At 43.9% G+C, this 21,145-nt stretch overlaps 1 protein-coding gene across 2 annotated transcripts in view; it reads left to right on the top strand.

Annotated features, from left to right (window-relative positions):
* The window catches only part of VIPR1 (vasoactive intestinal peptide receptor 1), a 117,792-nt gene that overhangs the window by 95,286 nt on the left and 1,361 nt on the right, over positions 1–21,145 (top strand). Inside the window, exons 7-12 of one of the 2 annotated variants that reach the window (XM_068934124.1) lie at positions 3,506–3,659; positions 5,610–5,670; positions 9,842–9,911; positions 12,930–13,021; positions 18,186–18,315; positions 19,723–19,764. In XM_068934124.1, coding sequence (XP_068790225.1) covers positions 3,506–3,659; positions 5,610–5,670; positions 9,842–9,911; positions 12,930–13,021; positions 18,186–18,315; positions 19,723–19,764 — 549 coding nt within the window. The remainder of the gene's footprint in view (positions 1–3,505; positions 3,660–5,609; positions 5,671–9,841; positions 9,912–12,929; positions 13,022–18,185; positions 18,316–19,722; positions 19,765–21,145) is intronic. The other variant, XM_068934125.1, reaches the window with a different exon arrangement.

The raw sequence follows: 21,145 nt of genomic DNA, 5'->3' as shown, positions 1-21,145 counted from the left end.
ATAGTTGGTGGCAAAAGGGGTACTTTTGCAATAGCTCTGCTCTGCTTTAGGTGTCTACATGAGGATGAGACAGATCACACGCTGGACTCTGTTGACTATATTGACTGCATCTCCACAAGGCTAGGAAGGGGGTCCTGCAGGCTAGCTCAGGTGGAGCTGATAACCTCACAGGTATCAAGAGTTAAGAGTCCAACCCACAGGGACTAGACTGTGCCACTGTAGCCTGTGGTAACACAGCTTCGCTGTAGGAACCCACTTGAGGCTGGTCCCAGATAGTGCATCCAGGTCTGTTCCAATGCAGCAGAAACATTCCCATGTTACAGGAGATCCCAGGCTGCAATTTGTTATTGCCATGTCCTGAAAGTAATACATAAAAATATCTTTTGTCCAGGCAAAGCAAAAATGGCTGGGGTGGTAGCAGCTGCTCAAATAGCCAAATATCTCCCAGCACAGAGCCAATAACTGTTCTGTTCTTGCTGCCACCCACCTCAGAAGGTCCTGCTACCTTAGAGAAGGAGCTGCAGAAACCAGCTGTTGTCCATGTGTGTGATTCATCTCCAGGTGGTTACAATTCACAACCATATTAGAGAAGGCAGTAGGGCTAGAGTCTACCAAAAATGCAGTAGTTGCCACTACTTGTGGGAAAGGCAGTGATGTATTTGGTCCCTCAGACTTGGGGTTTCTGCTGCCGCAGAACTACGTTCAACACAGTTTCCTCTTTGTGACATTAGTAGCTCTACAAATTCAGTTTGGAAAGGCCTACCTGAGAGCCTCTTTTACGCAGAACTCAAGTGCCCTTTTTGTCAGCAGCCTTTGCTTGTCCCGTAGTGTCTTCCAGTTCCTCATGATGTGCTCCAGCCTCATGCTTCTGCTCTAGTTTCAACACAACTGTCCAGGAAGGATTCCCCAAGATTCAATCCCCAGAAAAGTAAATCCAGATTTGGGGAATGTGAGACGCATCAAGATTGGCCCCTTAAATCTACCCCTTCATCTGCAAGCTGCTGAGTTAGGACCAAACCCTGCTGGGTACACTCACACCAGTCAGTCCCCACTGGCTGGAGATACACAAAGTGGGCATACAGGCTTTGGGCAAAAGAAATGAGGTGTGCCAGTATCACGCAGCCATATGCATGTGATAGCAGAGAGGAACAAAGAGCATAGGGGTGCCACAGGGACCATCGCGGGCCCTTGTCAGCTCAGCTCTGTGTCACCTTCCCTCCCACGGAGTTAACTGTCTGTGCTGCCTCCACCTTCCCCCATCCCACCCTGCAGCAAGTTTCTGCTTATGCCATCTGGCTCGCAGGAGGGAGCTGATGTGCATATAAATTGATTAGCAGGAGCACATGAGGATCCCCAGTGTGACATACTGGCGGGTACTAGGGGAGGGTTGAATTAATTTTGAGTGATCTGTGGGGACAAGTCTCTGTCTCAAACATGTGGCACCAAGAAAACACTTTCTGCGTTTCTCTTTTAGCCAGCATGTTACATAGCAACTGTTTTCAGCAGGAGAGGAGAGCAGGGAGAAGTGTGAGCTTGTCACTGGTGCAAATCGCTATTGCTCTAAACTCAGTGTAATGCACATGCACAGCACCAAGGAAGCAGCCCAGTATGCAGGGAGCTTGCTAAGGAGTGCTACGAGCTAGACTGATGCCTTTGTCCCGGTAAGAGCAGGGTATTGCCCAAGCGGACTCACTGAAGCCAGTGAGGCTATTGCCAACTTATCGTCTCAAAGATGCTTAGAGAGTGTGGATAGGTTTTCGCATTTCCAACAATGCAAGCAGTGCCTCCCTGGAAAACGTTTTCTGGAGGAGAGGAAGCTATTGCCAGAAGAAGCAGGCCTTGCACAGGCAGGGCTCCCAGGTGTACAGGTCCAGCTGTGGCTGCACTAGGACACATCAGGTGCTGATGCAACGGCCAATGCTAGCGTATCTCTTTGGGCAGCTGATTTCCACCTTCGGGTGTTTGGCAGACTTGGCCTCTAAGGGTTAGAAGTAAATTTCCCATCCATTTCTTTTTTTCTTTTCTAAGCTGACCATTCCCGTTAACTGCAAAATGTCCCATTTCTGTGCTGCAGCAAAATCTTCACACAGCAGGTTGTGTTTAATTATTCATTTTCTGAGGAAAAACAATCTTCCTTCCCCTTTCAAATCTGTTCCCTTCCAATACAATCAAACCTCTCCATGCTCATTAGTGTTCACCTTGCTTCTCCTCTTTACCCTTTCCTTTCTTTAAAAAAAGATATATCATCAGCCTTTTCTTAACCGAGCATTCACAATTCTTTGTAGACTTGGCCTTCTTCAAACCCCTGTCTCCAAACCCCTTTAGTTTTTATCTTATCTGCCAGGCCATAAGGTGATCAGAACTGGACTTTGCTTTCAAGGGCTAATTCATATAGGTTTTGAGGGGTTTCCCCCCCCCCCCCCCGGAAGTCTGCCTGTTAAGTCAGAGTCCTCATTGCTTCAGGTTCAGGGGTCCAGGTAATGCTAGCAGGCAGTGCCATTGGGAATCGAAGGGGCTTGGAAATTTGCCTCTGGACCGGTACAACAGGAGAGCTCTACCCTTCTCATGCTGGCTGAGGTGCACATTGTACGCATGGTGCAACTGTGCAGTGAGCACATTGAATTTGTGCATAGAACGATTCGTCCATGGATTGAGTTTGAGCTCAGGGTGTTGAATACAGCCTGCAATTTCCTTTTGCTTCTGGAGACCTATATCTATAAGGAATCTGAAGACACCCCTGTATCAGAAAGTGCGTCATGATCCCCCGGATGGGAGGGGATGCCCAGGTCACTCCGGATGTCGTTCATCAAGATGTTGACTTCAGGGGTAAAACTGGCTCGAGATATCCTCACTCGTTCTCAGTTACTTGTTTTCTCCTCTCTGGTGCCCACCACCTCCGTTGTCCTGATCCAAGGGCTTGTAGGCTGCACATAAAACTGCTCGCTGAATTGATCTCAGTTCAAAGTAGCACCTTTTTGGAGGGTACTTTTGAACCAATGTAGTGATTTGCTTCAAAGCTCTTCCCCGCACACCATTGTGCTGGCACAGCCAGAGAGGCTGGTGGCTGCACGTTGCAGCAGGGCCTTCCGGTGTCAGCTTTGCCACTAAGCCAGCTTCCCATAGACGTACATCCAAAATCTACAGCAAGCAGGACCATGCTAGTAGGGATGGTAGTTCAGCATATCAGCTCAGCAGGGTTTCCATGCTCGAGTGCCTCGCTAGGCTAAAACAGTCAAACGGCATCCCGACCTGAGCTGGCTCGCTCAGGTAGGCATGCTGTGCTCGCCATGCGGGGGTTAGCATGCATCAAGCAAGCCAGATCCTGCCTGCCCTTGGCAAGCTAGACAGGCCTTTTGGCTTTCTGTGGGGGAGCTCATTCCACAAAAAATACAGGCTCTTAAAAAAACAATCCCAAAGTTACACAGAGAGCAAGTTTTACTGATATTTGGTGTGTTTATGATGGAAACATTCTGCAATTTACCACTGTTCATTTATTCTCTTACAGGTTGGCTGCAAAGTCATGATGGTTTTCTTTCAGTACTGCATCATGGCCAACTTCTTCTGGCTGCTTGTAGAAGGCTTGTATCTTCATACCCTGTTGGTCATCTCCTTCTTTTCAGAGAGGAAGTACTTTTGGTGGTACATCTTGATTGGCTGGGGTACGCATCTTCTCAAACTTCAGTGCCAGGAGGTGATCCTGGCAGGCATTTTTAACAGCAGTTTAAAGGGTATGGTGGTGAGGATGGGGGTTTATTGACAGTCACCAGGAGACTCTGTCCAGCCTGCAAACTGCATGTGAGTGTGAGCCACAGCTGCTAGATTAGGTCCTGCAAAGTCGTGTTCATGCTCTGCAACGTAGCTCGGCAGGTATCCCAAAGTCGGTATCGTGCACGGTCCTTAAATTGTAAGGGTGGAGCCTAAAGCAAAGCCAGACTCCTGGATTGAACCCTTCCAACAGACACTGTAATCCCTCACTCCCTCCCTGCATTCAGTCTAGCTGTCCACAGAGATCCCATTGCCTGAATGCTGATGCTGATAACCTTTTGCTTATTGCATTCATGATTTCTCCATCTTTAATATGAATCAAATCTCGGACACATAAAAATGATATAAAATAAAATAAATGAATGACCAAATGCCAAGGAGGACAAAATGAAACAGCACAAAGTTGCCCAGAGCTGAAATGCTAACTTATGCAAATTAATCCTACCGCACCAGCGGAGATCTCTTTTCCCCTTTAAGCTTTTTAGCTTAAGGTTTATATATAAGCGAGCAAAATAGCTCTCTGTTCCATGTTCTCGATAGCTGAAACCAGGAAATAATTAGAGCGGGGAATAATCCTGAAAAGTAAAAAAAGCATTTGTGTCATGTACCGGGGTATGCCCGGACTCAGGATTTGATCAATTAGCCATACAGTAACTTCCATCGAAAGTGACAGGAGTTAACGCTTGGGTTCACACTGCATAAGAGAGATTGTTCTCAGTGCTATAAGCATGTGCAGAGGTGATGTTAGCAGGCTTTGTTTCAGATGCGGTTAATCAGGTCAGACCTTCTTTAAACCCACCTTGCTCACAGGTACTCTTTCTCTCGGCACAGTAGAGCTGGAAGATTTTAAATAAATTTTTGTGCAGCTAATGATTTCAAATCAAAGAGAATCTATTGCACTTACATGTGTATGGACAATTCTTACATATACAGGAGACGCCTTGAGAAATTCTGAGGTTGTTCGGGTGAGGAAGGACAATTCAAGGAAAGGACGGGTGCCCAAAGGAACTTTTGGCATTTCACTCATCCATCATTTGCAAGAGGTTCAGTGACAAATCTGACATGCCTTGTGCAAGAACTGATGTTTTGGACACCCTCGTTGTAGTTTTTAACTGTTTGTATTACCTTTACACTCAGAAATCACAATATACAACATGAAATACTGTGAGTAACAGAACAAAGAGAATTTTTCCTTCCTGGAGCATTTCCTATCTAAATCTAATCAAGAACAACGGACAGAGCTAGAGAAAAGAGGGACTAGCAGGACGTAACAAGACCGCTCTAGTTAGGCAGTAGATCATGGAGTGAGGGGCAGAAATAGATTCATCTGGCCAACTACAGATATCTAGTCACTACAGGATCCCCTTATAGTTAGTGGAGATACAATCAATACAGTCAAGGTGGTCCAGGGGAATATTTCTTGTCATAAAACAAACATCTAAAGTAGCTCAGAACTGCATCGTAGAAGTACATACTTCTCTCCATTGATGCTAAAGCAGTAACTGGCTTAGATGCAGATGTTGTACGCTGTAGATATCTCAAGTGAGATGAGATGACGCCTATTCCTTATGTTGCACCATCATCAGTTTTTTGTAGGCATTGCAACAGAAGGATAAATCAGGTAGGGAGCACATTACAGGAAACTCATCTTACATGGTCAGGGAGAGAGAAAGGCAACCTGTTGCTTGTTTGGCGTGTGAGCACTGAAGACGTGACATATTTGCACATTGTTAAGGGAAGCCACCATCTCAGTCATTCAGAAGAGATGATGGAGAGTGGGGGAGAGCAGCCTTGAAAACATGGATAACGATTTGTGTCAGTAATGCCATCTCTTCTCTTGTCAGGTGCCCCTTCTGTGTTCATCACCGCTTGGACTGTTGTCAGGATTTACTTTTTTGATGTTGGGTAAGCCTATGGACTCTGTTCTCATTCCTTTATAACTGAGGTATCTTCAGGGAAGGCCAAGGGAAGCTCTGCAGTTTGAGTAACCCAGTCATCTTCCTGACCTAACCCCCAAGGGCAGTCGGAGTACAGCCGAGGCATTTCCCAACACCCGGGAAACACTCCCAGGCCTCCATGAAGACATGTACTTTATGTAAACTTAGGCTAAAATCATGCATGGGCTATGGGCTGTTAGGAACGATGGTGTTTGGATTTGAAGTATTAGGAGGATATGTCAAATATGTTAACCAAAATTGACCTGCATTTATATTACTGGAGTTACCTTATGGATTGATTTGATTAAATAAGTTTCCCCAAAATGATCGTCACACTCCTGGAAGAACACTCTAGAAGTTGAAAATGTGGGATTTGGTTCTAAATATCAGCATTTTCCGTAGGTAATTCCTCTGATATTAAAGTGAATGGGGAACGAGGCACAGGTTTATCAGAGGAGGGAAGATGCTGAGCAGTCTTGCACTCACATATTCATTAGCACAATCAGCACATGCTCCAGTGCACATGACAGGGGAATAACCTCAAGCTGGTGGAGCTCTCCTTCCTCCCATCCAGGTCACATCTGGATGGGCCTTGGGAACTTCCTCCTGGACAGATTCCTACTGACCTTTCCACCCTGCTGAGCATGAGCAAGGCGACCACCAGGAACTTGAGCGTCATTAGCACTACTGTCACCTTGGTAGCATGGATTTTACTTCATGCTACCCACTTGGGCTGGCGGATGCCAGTCATGATGCCACTGCAGCAAAGCACTTCATTTCCTCTTGCTGCCCCGTTACTGTCTTCACTGCAGCCTTATTTGTACAGGAGAATAAAAAACAGACCTCTGGGCAGACTCATTGTTCTGTGAAAGTTAAATGAGGGTCACGTGCTACCATTACTGTTGTTGGCATTTCCTACAAGTCCTTAGTTTATTGTTGAATTTAGAGAGGTGCTTTGTGGCTTGTAGTGCGAAGGGTTGTGTAAAACTGATGATCTTTGGACCCATTTCTAATTAAAAAGCTCTTAGAAGGATGTCTGCTATTTCAAGGAGATCACTGGATGACCCAGATGGTCCCACTTGGTCCTGTGGTCCTACATAAGCAAAGATACCAACTGAGCACCTCCCCCACGTGCTTTGCATCCTGCAGAAATGACCCTGTGTAGGCTAGCGCAGCAGAAATTGAATAAACACCCATTAGCTCTCCCACTGAAAACACTAAAACACTTTTTCCTTTTGCCCCAAACATATCTTTGGATCTCTTTTTCATCTTCTTTAATGAAACAACTGCCTTTGATACTTTATATAAGAAGCAGCTAAAATAGCTAACTAAATGGGGCAGATATTAGAGGGACCCAAGGATATATGCAAGTAAATAGGATCTGATCCTCCAGTCCTCCCTCATGCTTTCGCTCAAGCAGTCAAACTAGAGTAATTTTAAAGGCTTTTATGAGAAAACACTCTGGAGAATTACAGAATCAGGTGCTCATTATGTACTCACTGTGCATGCCCTCTCTTCTTGCGTTTACAACATATGGTTAACTCCATTTTCTCCCTTGCATTCTCTTTCTCCAAATGTGTCTTGATTTGTCCTTATTTCAGGGAGAGAAGCAGCTCAAATTTCACATTGTGTTTTTGATGTATAGTCATGCTAACACATTTCCTGAGGGTTACTGACTTCTTTTATGGTTTCACTCTGTCTGCATAAGACTGACCTTATTTAGTCCATTAATAAATAGCCTCTGTAACGAGACAGACTTCAGGATTTAACCACTCTGGCTACCAGAGTTTTAGTGTATATCCCCACTCAGCTCCAGCAGGTCATATTAAAAATACTGACTTTCCTTGCATTTTCCTGGGGCTTTAAAGCCCTACTTTTTTGTGCAAAGTAAATCAGGATGTGAATTTACAGGATATGCTAATACCTATTGTAGGTTTTTTTTTGGTATGGGGGGGATTTGGTTTTTTTTTTTTTTTTGGCATATTAAAATTACCTACATAGAGAAATTACAGGAAATTAATCCAGATTAAATAAAAGCCTAATTATGTAGAATTAGTTAAAAAGTGCATTAAACCCCTATTTAAACATTCTAGCTCCAAATTAAAGTGACCTTTATTTAGACTGCCTGAATTCATTTTGAAAGTGAAGTGCACTAGATATAATTAGGATCACTTTATTTCTGAATGAAAGGGTAGCATGCACCTGACTAAGTATAAACATCTGCATCTGATCAATTCATATTGGTCTCCATTTATAGCTGGTGGAGGTCTAGTCAGTGTAGCCCACAGAGTGTAATTCTTTTCATCCTACAGTCGAAGCCTAAAATCGACCATTATTTGCACTGTCAGAATTTAGAGTTAAATGAGGTAAATCCAGCCCAAACTGTGTACAGCAGGTTCCGTTAATCTATTTCAAACATGAACACAGGTCGATTTTCATGAATGTTCTCCTAAAAATGAGCCTTCAATCATTTGATAGTTGTGAAATCTGTGGAGAAATGTGTTCCAAGTAATGGTCATAGCTTTCACTTTATTCCTATTCTGTCGTTCACATGTTGGCTTTAAAATGTGTTTCCAGATTATCTAGGGGAGCGGTACGGTTTGCAGACTACCGCAAGCTGATCCTTTCTCTCTGAAAGATGCATTCATCATTTTTGAGTAACCAGTAGTCCACTGCACACTGTCGCTCAAATAATTAATGACTCTACCTCAGTTGAAGTCTTTTGGGCTGTGGAGGAATCATGAAGCTCTCTTGTACTATTTCTTAGGTTTTATGAAATTTTCTTCTGTTTAATTTCACTTTAATTCGAACCATGAGACTCACTTTCAGTCTTGAATCCATTTCCAAACTCAGCCAGTCTTCCACTGGTCTGGAATTTCAGGTTTGCTCCGGTGATGTCTGAGTGAGTCTGATCACGCTGTCACATGCAGAAGCCCAATTTGCTCATTTTAAATTCCACATTAACCCTTGACATGCTCAGAGCCTTGTGAGAATACCTTGAACACCGCGTCATTGTTCCGCTCCTCTGTAGGCATGAAAAATCACAAGTCCTGATGGAGAATCGTAGTTTTTGGAGATGACACACTCAAGGACGGGTCATTGTGACTCCAGTGAATTCAGGCTTCAAATAAATGAAATCACCTCCTATATAAAATAACAGATAACTTACCAGCCTGATCACAAAAGTATCCTTCTGGATATTTCCTCTATGACTCAAAGGCTGAGAGATGCGTTGCTAGAATTTGTCTGCTGGATAGCAGCTGCTCTTGGAATTTCTAATAAACCCGTGTGAGATTTTTCCAAATTCTGTTTACAGTGGCAAATATCTTTTAAATGGGCTAAGTATTGTTCTGAAGTCAGCCTTTTATATGAAAAAAATGTTAAAATAAACATCTAAAAGCATGAAAATAAATATTTTGGGGAAAGGAATGATGGATAGTTCATTTCACTCATAGATGTATGAAATATGTATAGTCTAGTCTGCTTCATCTCCCTTTCTGATCAGTAAAGAGAAATAGACACTTTGGGAGTTTGATTCATTTTCTCACCTGCATTCTGACTTTAGGATGAAATAAATCAAACCCTGGACCTTATGGACTCATTTGACTAGACCTATAGCTCGGAGGTAGCTAGTTAAATTTAATCAGACGACGTCAGGCTTTCTGTCCTCTTCTTCAGAAGGGTGTGGCTTTGTTCTGATGGTGCTAATTTCTCTGTGCTTAACAAAATCCCCATCGATGATAATGGATAGTATCAGAGTCCCCACAAGTCTTGATTTTGATAACATTTCCTTCTAGCAGACCTCAGCGTAGGACAAAGTGAATCTCTGTCCTCCACACATTCATCCTGGCATAGCATCTTCTGGCCAATGCTACTGCCCAGAGTACCAGTAGCAGCCAAGGGCGAAAGAGGTCATAACATTATACCTAGGTAAGTGCTACCTACCAGTCCTCGAAGCCACTGCAAAATAAATCTTCAGCCCTTCCCAATTCACGCACACCAGGTTTAGTCCTCTTCAAATAACCTAGCAGGCCTACCTTTTGTAATCAGGGAAAACAAGTACCTGAGAAAATTATATAGCTGCTTGCTTGCTTTACTTGATATTTTTAAGTCATCTCTATTTTTTTTTTTTTTTTTAGGTGCTGGGAGGAAATAATGGAATCCCCATTCTGGTGGATCATTAAAACTCCTATTTTGGTGTCTATTTTGGTAAAGTATCAGTACATTCCACTGGCTGAAAAACCCTCTTTAATACTAAGTAGGGAGGGAGATGGGGCTTGAGAAGTGTTCTGTAAAAGCCACCTGCAGACACCAAAAAAGTCCATGGAAAATGTGTTGACAGATAACATCCCAGTGAATACGGAAGGTCTGTGTCGATTTGACATCTTTATCCTTAAATGCTAATTATGGAAAAAGTTTGAGTTATTGAGCAACTGAGATGGAACTCATTTCATTTAACTGTGGACACCTCCATCTCAGCTAGTCACCCTGAGCGCTCTAGTGCGGTAACCGTGGGTATGTGTAGCCAGTGGCAATCTCGGACTATGATTCTAGTTCCAGGAAAGGCTCAACTTCTCTGATGAATCAATGGATGCCTAAATTAGATCAGATGAATTGTTCCGTGCGTGTTTTTGTTTCTCTGAGCTGGCCATATGGAGAGCCCAGGGTGACTTGTTCAGTTGCAGGTGTCAGCACTGCAAAGGAGTAGGGGCCGAGTCCTACCTTGAATTTGTACCTAGCTAAAAAGGTTAGATTCATTCCCCCAGATATTCACGTCTTCTTATAGCGTCCAGTACACAGTTGGATTCCAGCTGTGTGTTTTAGAAGTAAGCACCTGAGAGGCTTGGCTAATTGCAAGGGAAGTCAACAGAAGTGTTTGGCTCCCTTCTCCAGAGATGATCAGTTCTGGCCATAGACATGACACTTCAGAGGAACTCTAAATACGTCTACTCTTGTTGAATATTACGCATTTCCTCTGTCACTTACTGAGCCCAAGCATGAAATCAGATGAACCTGAGTTAAATTTAGCTTTGAGTTTTCTCAGATCAAAGCAAGTATGTGTAGGAGATAAGAAAAATGAAGGCAACACAAATAAAACCGAATATATTTCTTTCAAACTGAAATCTTTTCTCAGACATACATTTTCCTTACTCCACATACATTATGCCCATTGCAAGAAGACCTTTCCTATAGCATTTCTTATACAAGCATCCCAAAATGAAACATTTTAAATAATTACTTCTTACTTTATTTACTGTACTGAAAAGAAATAAAATATCTAGATTACGCATCTCAAAATACATGTATCATCATAGAGAGCTACAGATAGCATTTTCCCTTTCCTGAGCTAACTTTTCGGTAAAGAAATACACCCTGGTCTCCTAGGACCGGCAAGTCTATGTTTTCTTCTGCCCAGTAAATCATTTCCAAACAAAATCTACCCAGCAGTATCTGATTTTCCTTCTGCAGATATTATATAAATCTGTCACAAAGGAAGGACATGAAAACAGCTGTCGGATGCATAGCAGGTTTCTGCAAGGAGGAGCGTAACATTTATCTCCGTGTCCACTGGAATAAAGCATAGACTTCAACTGAAGGAAGACATATATAGCTTAAACATTAGAAAAATGTTTCCAGCCTAAATATATTTAAGCACAGTGAAGAGATCAAGAGCCTTTGATCCTATTCTAGATTGAGAAATAAACTAGACAACTTCTCCAGTTGCCTGACAGGCATATCCTCTATCGTTCAGCGCTAAGGCCTTACTAAGCTTGCAATCACACTCCATCTGACTCACCGCTGCCGTCTTTCTTTATGTGTCCAGTGTTTGCTCTTGACTGCTATGAGCTGACGCGGTATTTAACACTTAGCGGGAGCCTGGGAAGCAGCTCAGATCTTATCTTCAGTACTACAGCCTATGTGCTACCAATTCTGATTAAATCCACAGATCTAGATAGTTCTGTTCGGAACGGATGAATTTTACTTGTCATCAAGTCAGATGCAAACCATTTTTTATAAGCAAATAAATAGGAACAGAAAGGAAAATACATGGTATGGGATAGATAATGGGAAAAAGCAATAATTGCATCGTAATCAAGAAATACAGTTAGTTTTCAGTCACTCGTAGCCTTTGAGCAAAGAAAGAATGTGTAAATGAGAGCTATGCCTTTGCGTAGTGCATTCACCTGTTGTTCAGATAAATGTAGGCGTTGCTGGAGGAAATTTTACAAACTATTTTTGTAGGAAAGCAGATTAGCTGGTTAACACAATCCCTTCCAGCCCTTAAATATCTAAAAATCAGAAACATTTGTGCATTCACTGACCATGAAAAGATTAAAAATAGAGGTTACATGCTAAATTAAACTAAGTCCACAGAAGCCTGTCATCACTTTTCTGCTGCATATATTGTGTGAATAACAGCCTGATTCAGTGGATAGGACTTTAAAAGTGGATAAATATGCATTCGACGCATGCCGTCTACTATATGCCTTTAAGAAATTCGCATCCCTGTTTCTACGCCTTTGCAACAAGATAAGTTTAACATTGCTTGTGTATTTTAGTAGAGCACTTTGAGGGCTCTTTCAGTGAAAAGCACCATCTAAAATTTAGGTATTAGCTAGATTCCTCTGGGCTAGCCTGGTCTAATCTAGTAGGAGAGAAAGTTTTCCACTATGTCGTTCTGTCCCAAGGTCTCCAGCTTGTCTCCGGAAGACACATGCCCAATAGCATCAAGTAGGGCCTGCTTGAGTAGATACTGCTTTGTGTTTTGTTTTGGTTTCTTTGGCTCACTGCCTCACCCTCAGTCTTGACATGCTCAGCAGCAGGTCGCATGTCACCGTCTCCCGAGGGCTTTGATGTCCGTCGCTCCGCTCACTCCCAAGGCTCTTTTCCCACCCTGTCGTCGGCACACCCCCGTGCAGCAGGACGTCGTGCATAGCTGTGCTCTATGGGTTTGACATCATCATACTTGGGATGTATGACACAAAGTCCCAAGCAGGCTGATGTCAGGCCCAAGCTGGCTGCCATCCTGTGTCGGTTTACTATGTGCTCACAGATTGGGGGTCTCTGCTCATGGCTTTTTAACAACGGCTTGCTCCATGGCAAAAATATTACAGTGAAAGGAAGCCCCTCTAACGATCAGCTCTTTTCACTGGAGAAAAATACTATGGGAGAATAATTTTTGTTTTTTTTTCTCTCTATATATCTCTTTTCTCCCTATCCTGACAGGTGAACTTCATTCTCTTCATTTGCATTATCCGTATCCTAGTCCAGAAGTTGCATTCACCAGATGTCGGGCACAACGAAACCAGCCAATATTCGTAAGTCCTAGACTTTTTCAGCCATATTCTATGACTTCGGGGAGCCTGTTTGGTTGGGCTGTTAGTTAGACCAAGGAGTAGTTCAGCTGTCTGTATCTGACAGATCAAAATCATGCATTCTTTAATTGATTAAAGACGGTCGGAAATCAGGAAATGGGACATCTGCTAAAATGGCTGGGCATGTTTTATGTCAGTTTCACCAGGCAGACAAGAAGGCTTTCTCCTGGGATTAGCAATGAAGAAGTGAGAGGAACAGTAATGATCATGAAAAATAAAAAGGGCTTTTCGTTTTTAGATTCAATATTTATTGGAGTCTGAAGCCAGAGGGAGACTCTGATGGGGAACAAAGAGCAGCAAATTTCCCTTATCCTAAAGAAGATCCCTGAACTAGATGAGATGAATCCATCCCAAAATGTAGCCATTTCTCTTCACTGTTGAGAAGTAGCACCAGCTCAGAAGTTTTGCTTAGCATAAAACTTTTATTCCAGGGATGTAAGGTTGACCGTAGTGCAACTATTGATAATGAACAGCACGCAGGCAAAATGAGCATCTGTCTCAGTGGCCAAGATTGGTCTCAGCTGCAACATTTTCAGTGTGCAAAAAATCTGTCTACCCCCATGGATTTATTCTACCTTCAATGCAAATAAAATAAAAGTTCAAGCTTCCGCTCCTTTTTGCCTCTCACCACTGTCCTGGCTCAGTATTTCAAATATCCTGGATATATCTTAAAGGATTCCTAGAAAAGAACTGAAATGGAAAGAGAATCCAGTGTCTACCTAGTCACTGCTCATAAAATATTCTTAGTGTATGGAAGGAGCCTAGGCTAGGTACCTTGAAGGATCTGAACTCAATTCATGCTTCTGCAAGATGGAAGAATTAATGTCAATATGGTCCTTAAACATTGACCGACCACGATACTGAGTCTCTCTTTCTAGTGACAGTAAATTCACTCCTAGACACTCTCAAATTTATGATGGTATATTCCAGTATTTGACCTTAACTTCTCCCTGAAGTAGCCAGAACCAATTACTCTTTTTCCGTCGTCACTAACAAGCCGGCATTATTGGTCCCTGTGCTTTCTACCACATCCGTTTATGCATTTGCAATTGGGTATTGTATCTTCCTAGCCTAAGGACTGTGACAGCTTTGGCCAGGTACATAGATTAAATCAGCATATTGAAATATGTTCTCGTACTAAGTAGCACTGTCAAAGACTGTATCCCAGTCTTGAGCGATTGGCTCACATTCATCTCCCTAGAAGTGCTGCTGACATGCGCAGGAAGGGTTATGCCTTGATTACCTATGAGGTCATGCAGAGCTTTGGGCTTAGGGCTTCTTTTCTTCACATTTTCAAGGGAAGGGGAAGCTGCCAGAAAAATCTCTTTGCCTTCTAAGCAAGCCTTGCATGGCAGGGCAGTAACATGGACTTCCCCACTGTAGCCTGACAAGCAGGAGCCATTTCTGAAGTACAAATGTTCTTGACAGCATCTTCAGTTTCTCACCATCCTCCTCTCTCTGGAAGCTTACGCATCTCAGATGGCACTAGGTGCCTATATTTAGGCAAATGAATATTCCCGTCCTCTGCACTGTCTAACCTTGGAGTCATTGCTCTTTCCATTCTCTTCAGAGTCTGAGATGAAACAGCCGTTATCACTCACTGCTTCTAATTCAAGCACCTTGTTAGACTTGACAGCTAAGATATCTGAGATGAGATTCCACTCTCAGATTATGACACACAAATTTAGGTGTCTAAGCATGAGCTGAGAGTCTAAACTACATCATAGTCATTTGAGATCTAGGGCTTGAATGAGGTGCCCACACGTAGGCATCCAAAGGCATATAAGATGCCTTAGGACATTTGAGATACTTACCCGGCCCTGGCATATAGGACATAGGACCTATGGGAGCCTTGGAGCCTTATGCAGTGGTCGCTGGCCATCAGCCAGGCTCCTCTAGGGCATCTAAAAGGCTCCATTGAATGCATTGACTGCGGTGGGACCCTGGACACCACACTCACCCATACAATTAACATTAACTGTCTCAATCTGAAGGTTGGATCCCACCCAGGGGGAGGAGGTCTGAGTGCAGTCCTAAGTTTTTAATATTTTGACACCTCACTGCAGAGGCATTTGGAGTCCAGACCCTTTTCCACATGCTGTCAGTTATGCTATCTGCAATTTTAGGTACCAGGATCCTTTTACATATCAAACCCTTAGTACCTGAAATGTTGCTGCTAGCTTGGGGGGTTTGGCCTGGATGACCCAAGAGGCCTTACCAAAAACTGTTGCAAATGCTATGTGTGGGTTCCCCCTGCCAAATCTGGGATAAATATATTCTACTCTAACAAGATCAGGTATCTCTCATTTACATTTCTCCCTCCTTCTCTTATGTTTCTTTCTTCCTTACTTTGTTTATTTTTAAAAAATAACATGTTGACATGTTGACAGTATTGTTCAGTTCCAACCGGTTTCAGTTTAGCTGCAGGCTGGACGTTCAGGTGTGCTGCTGACTCACTCATTAATGCTACAGACACTGAACTGGGCTTTAATGCATTGGAAACTGTGAAAGCACGTCTCCTAAAACGGTCTTCTGGAAATGACAGAGACTCGCACAGGAATGGGACAGCAATACTTCAGGCAAATAGAATGAGAAAACACCTCGTCTTCTGTAATAGAAATCTTGAGCAAAATTCATCTCATTCTATTCTGTACATGTTCGTAGATCAATATTATTATCACAGCTTTCTGGGCAACTTTCCTTTATGTGTTCAGGAGTACGGCTAGGTTAAGGTTCATTCTTATCCACTCCCAAGAAGAGGAGTAGGTTTAGTGCAGGCTAATGGAGGTGTATTTTCCCTAAATTATCTGTCACCATAAATCTATCAGAGAGGGTAGGTCTAAGAAGTGCACCTTGTGCTAGGAGTGGAAGCTAATGAGATTTCTGAGAACCCGTGGCAGGCAGCGTTAACCAGCTTTGGCCAACGTCCCAGGCAATTCTACCTGCTGCGCAGTCAGGCTTTAGCCTGCTGGAAGAAAGCCACCATGCGTGAGGAAGATAATTTCTGAAAACGTGCCTCACTGCAGGGTTTTGGGAGGTCAGGCCACAGAGACCGTGCCTTGAAGCCAACATGAGAGCTGAAACATAGCTCAGTATTCTGAGGGAGCTCAGTGTTGGGAGCAAGAGACTGATTTGGTGTGTTGTACAAATTGGAGGATGGGTCTCCTAACAGGGCTTATAGGCCCTGTTCATTGCTATAGTTCAGCTGGGAGGGAAAAAAGCCGTAACCGAGGCCTTGCTGTTATCCGCACTGATAAGACAGAATTTTCTAGTCAGTTGAAGGCTGTAAACAGCATTTCTATGAATATAAAAGAAGGTAGCATTGCATCGAACTCCTCCAGGATAGCTTATTCCTGAAAGACTGGAGAGAAAGGAGGGGAGAAATCCTTGCAAAGCCAGTAGGGGTGCTCACTGAAGTGTGATCTGCTTAGAAAGTGATTTGCTTTCTCATATGTCAGAAGCTGGGGGGAACTAGGGCTAGATCTCCTGGATGTCTGGATCACGCTGGCCAGAGCAGCTTCTGACTGCAAGGAACATGGTACTCTCATCAGTCAGTCATGGCAGTGACTGTCCTTACTCCCCTGGGGACAGGACATCCTCTGGCAGAGCAGAACATAGGAGGACTCGGGTTTTGGATGCACTCACTACAAGAGACATGCCTGCTAGTGAGAGATGCAGTGTGAAAGGCAAATTCTTGGGAAGTTTCTCAGCTTCCTAAAGGCATTAGTTTTCCCTAGAATAGGTTGCAGCCAGCTGCTTTCCAGCCATGTTGTCATCTAGGTTTTCCCCAGGGAACCACAGCCTTTAACCAATGCCTTAATGTCAAACTGTCTTTGGGCCAGGCCCAAGGAAAGCTGGAAAGGTCTGTTGGGAGATAAAGTGATGAGCGTCATCTGCATAAAACTGGCACATCAGCCTTCCCAGCAGGCTTATACAGATGGTAAATAAATGAAGATGGTCTGGGAGGACTGAGCCTGATGGGACTTTGGAGGGGAAGGGTTTGCAGATGGAAGAAAAGTACTTCTGACGTTCCAGCCTTAGCTTCAATTCCTCCAGAAGCCTCTGGAAGAGGGGAACACAGGAGGATGTGAGTGACTAAGGGGCCCAGAACCCCCTGAGACATCCTTAAGTCTTTTATTTCAATTTATTTTTGCCAGCTAGATTTTAATAATAATTAGATTTAATAAATTATGATCTCTTCCTAATTAGACCTCCGATTACCCTGCTTGGTGCCGTTAAGCACTAATATTGTTCATCCCCCTCCTTTGGAGACATTCATTGTGCGATAGCCTGTCATTATTCTGAGCTAAACATACCATTTCTCTCCCAGAAGCTGTAATTTTCAGAAATCCCAAGCAAACAAAGACAGCGCTAGATGATGGTTTAGCTTGTATAGATGAAAAAAGATCTCCAGTGGGAGGGGAAGAAGGGAGGAAGAGGGAAAGAAATACCTCCATTGAAGGTGCTGTGAATAAAGATGTCACATTTTATGTTGTCACCACATCTGAAATAACCAGCCATCTGCAGTCTGCGGGCCAAGGAGAAATAATGTAGGGCTGCTCGTTATGCCTCAGCTGAAGGCACACGTATTTTCTTTGAGAGCTGTTAACAAAGAGGGAACTAAGCCTGTGGAAATCCTCCCAGCACAGTCCTTGGTTGCTGTGAGCTGGCATAAGTTGACGGTGCCCGGCTGAGAATATGGCTCCCCATTTCATCACATCACAGCCCAGATCTTTGGAGGGATCCTTGGCAGCTTGGGCTGTGAGGAGCTGATCTCAACTCTACCCCCAACATCCCCAAGCCTTTCTGGCTTGGGCAGCTTCCTGTCACTGTCTGGCACTGGGCAGCTGGTGAAAGGCCAGACGTTCCCTGGACCTCAGTGTAAGTGTTCACATCTCCTAAAGGGAAACAAAGGCACTTACCTTTCTTCATATAGGCTACACCATTGTGATCTATCATCTGACCAGGTAATTGCCAAATATGTAGCACAACAGATTAAAGTTTCAGGGTTGCACAAGCTTCAGCTGCAGGTTTTCTCATCAGCTTGTCCTATAACTTCTCTTTTTTCCTTCCTTCCTTTTATGGCTTATGTTTTTCTTTCCAACAGGAGACTGGCCAAGTCCACCTTGCTGCTGATCCCTCTCTTTGGCATTCACTACATCATGTTTGCTTTCTTCCCTGACAATTTCAAAGCAGAAGTTAAGCTTGTCTTTGAGCTCGTGGTTGGATCATTCCAGGTAAGCCATCCTTTGGGCCACCAGGTCAATTGGCACAGATAAATGTAACAAGAAGGACAAGGAGAATAAGCAAACATGTGAGATGGGGTTTCCATGAACATGTCCAATAGTGTTCTTATACCTTTGAGGAAAAAGCTACTCACTCCAATGGGGCAAAGATGGGAGATTATATTTTGCCTCCTGGAATTCCAGGGTCCTCCTTTAGGCATCCAAAAGGAAAATTTACCTCTGTGAGCTAGTCCCCCCAGGGCTTTTCATACTTAAGAGAGGAAAGATAGCACCTCAGTTCAACTGATCTGGTATATACACTGTAAGATGAAATAAATCACCTTCAAGCAGAGTGTCTTTCTGGCCATTAAAGGAGCTTGGTCCATCTTTGACCAGTTGACTTGCACCCACTCTCTCTTCTGTTTGTTATAAGTGAAGTCCGGCGTTTAGATCCTGTCCAGGCAGGGTTGCAGCTCATTGGTGTAGGAGGCTGGTTTACTGTCAGGATGGATAATGAGGTTGTCCTCTGCATTAATCTTGAGGAAGCCATGTTTGAGTCTGCTTTTTAGACCCTCCCACACACTTCATTTCAGTCAGTTCCGGTGTTGAGTTGTTAACCTTGGCCCTGGTGTTGCATGAAAAGAAGCCCTTATTTATGCATTTCATACTACTGCATCCATCCGTTAGTCAGCTCTAGCCACTTTGTGTTCTCACAGTTTGCAGGCAGGATCTGTGTGTTACAGTCGACCCATATATGTCAAATGGTATGCTTTATTCGGTGGTGAATCAGTTAATGTCCATGTTTACATCATTGTCACTTTATGTCTGACATCACTCCTTTGAGAGATAAATGGACCTACTCAGAGCTCTTGTTTCAAGTAGACGTCTGTGAATTGCCTTCAGTGTTCACAACTGTAAGGGCGAGAGGCAAGTTTTATTTTACTCTTTCAGGGAAAGGTGGGAGTCTGGAAAATGAGATGTCACCGTAGGTGAGATAGGAATGGAACAGTTTAAGCCCTACACTACACCAGAAGTTATTCTGGCCTCGATGGTTAGCAGGGTTAGATCTCTCCATGCCAAGACCATGCAGGAGAGCTGAGTCTAGTATCCCATCCACTTGCCTTTCAGGCCCCAGTCTGAATGACCAGGTACCCCATGTAGAGCTGAGCTGAGTGCGAATGGCTTTAAATGCCAATCTGGAACAAGCTTTGAACTCGCACCCATGCAGCTGCTGTAATATACCTTAACCAATCTTCCCCTGCTCCTTTTATAAGGGAAATGCAGTCCAGTGGCCTCCTGGGGGCATCTCAGCAGGTCCCTGGCATCGTGCCCTTTGTCCAGGGTTGCAGTCAGGTCTGGGTTGTGTTATGGGGGATGTAACCTTTGAGGTGCTGAGAGCTGTTCTTTCCTTTCCCCCAGGGATTTGTGGTGGCAGTGCTGTACTGTTTCCTCAATGGGGAGGTAAGGTCAGCAAGGTTGTTCGGTTCGTGTTTGCAGCTAAGGCAGAGTGAATGCTCGTGGAGGGAGGATTGGGGAGTGTCCTGTTCCTGACATTACCACACAGGGGGAAAGCTTCCAACTGAAATTACTCACTCCAGAAAAACAACTCAACCATTTGCCCGACAGTTTCCAACACATTTAATAAACATAATAGGACTTCCTTGCACACTTTAATACTGGTGCTGCTGAGTCCTTCCTTTACTCATGAACCAGACAGCATCAGCAGAATTCCCATAACCTTGTGTAAGCCCTCATTGGAAAGGAGCACGTTCGGCAAGGAAGGATAAAGCCCATCTTCTAAGCCCTACCCGTGCTCAGCGTCTCAGTGAATCCTCCACCTCATCCTTTTAAAGCCTAAATAATTTTGCCTTTAACTTGAAGGCCCAGAATCAGGCCCACTGTCAAGATGGAGGATTGTTAGTACAGTGATACATTTCTCTGTCATGCCTAGCAGAAATTCAGTAGGTGCTCACTAAACCAGTATCGTAAAGGCTACCGAGTAGGTGTGAGCGGCTAACAGCATTGAGCCGCTGTCAGCTGCAGTGCTTTGAGCTCAATAAACTGAGCAGGGACAAGAAAGGAGCAGCTGTGATCTAGGTTTTTGTTCCAGCTTCCTGGGGAGAGGAAGAGTGTCCGGAATCACAATTTGCTCTCTTACAGCTCTGATGCTGCTTTCAGCCACACCGAGGCCGGTGTGCATCACATAGTGGAATAGAGGGCATTCCCAGGTCCAGGAGAAACCTTTATCAGTGGGTTTGTGGGGAGCAGGGCAATACGATGCAAACTTACCCATGGTCCAAAACCCAAACATGACTTGTTAGCCGCAGACCAGTGCCACGTGAACTTGCTTCCAGCTCATGGGCATTGGTCTTGCCTTTCCCATGTTTCCAGTCCTGGGGTTAGCATCAGCGGAGTTGTACTCTTGCTATACTTGCTGAACCCAGACACCCTCAAACACAGCTGCTATATGTAATTCGTACTATCATTTAAAACTATGCACTGGAAGCCTATATGAGGGGACAGGAACTGTGGCCAGATGTCTTCAGGAGTTGAATCTGGACAGTGTAAACCAGATGATGTATGTGAACCTGCTGAGCAGGAAGAAGGATCCTCTATCAAAAAAACACAGCTGTACTGATGGTTTCACAAACAACATATAGCTAAATCATTTGCATTTGGACGAAAACAGGGCAGTGAAAAAAAGCATTAAAATGGGTAGCCATTGAAGTTAAGTAGTCTAGCACCTTCGTTGTATCAAAAAAGCATTGCACTATTCTTTCCTTTCTGTAGAAGCTGATGGACTTCTGCTCTGGTAATTTACTGGCTGGAGTGTCACATCTCT

This window comes from Struthio camelus, chromosome 2 (assembly GCF_040807025.1).
Source record: "Struthio camelus isolate bStrCam1 chromosome 2, bStrCam1.hap1, whole genome shotgun sequence".
Classification (NCBI taxonomy): Eukaryota; Metazoa; Chordata; class Aves; order Struthioniformes; family Struthionidae; genus Struthio; species Struthio camelus.
The sequence above is the reverse complement of the archived record's forward strand: the minus strand, read 5'-3'. Positions and strand labels throughout refer to the sequence as shown.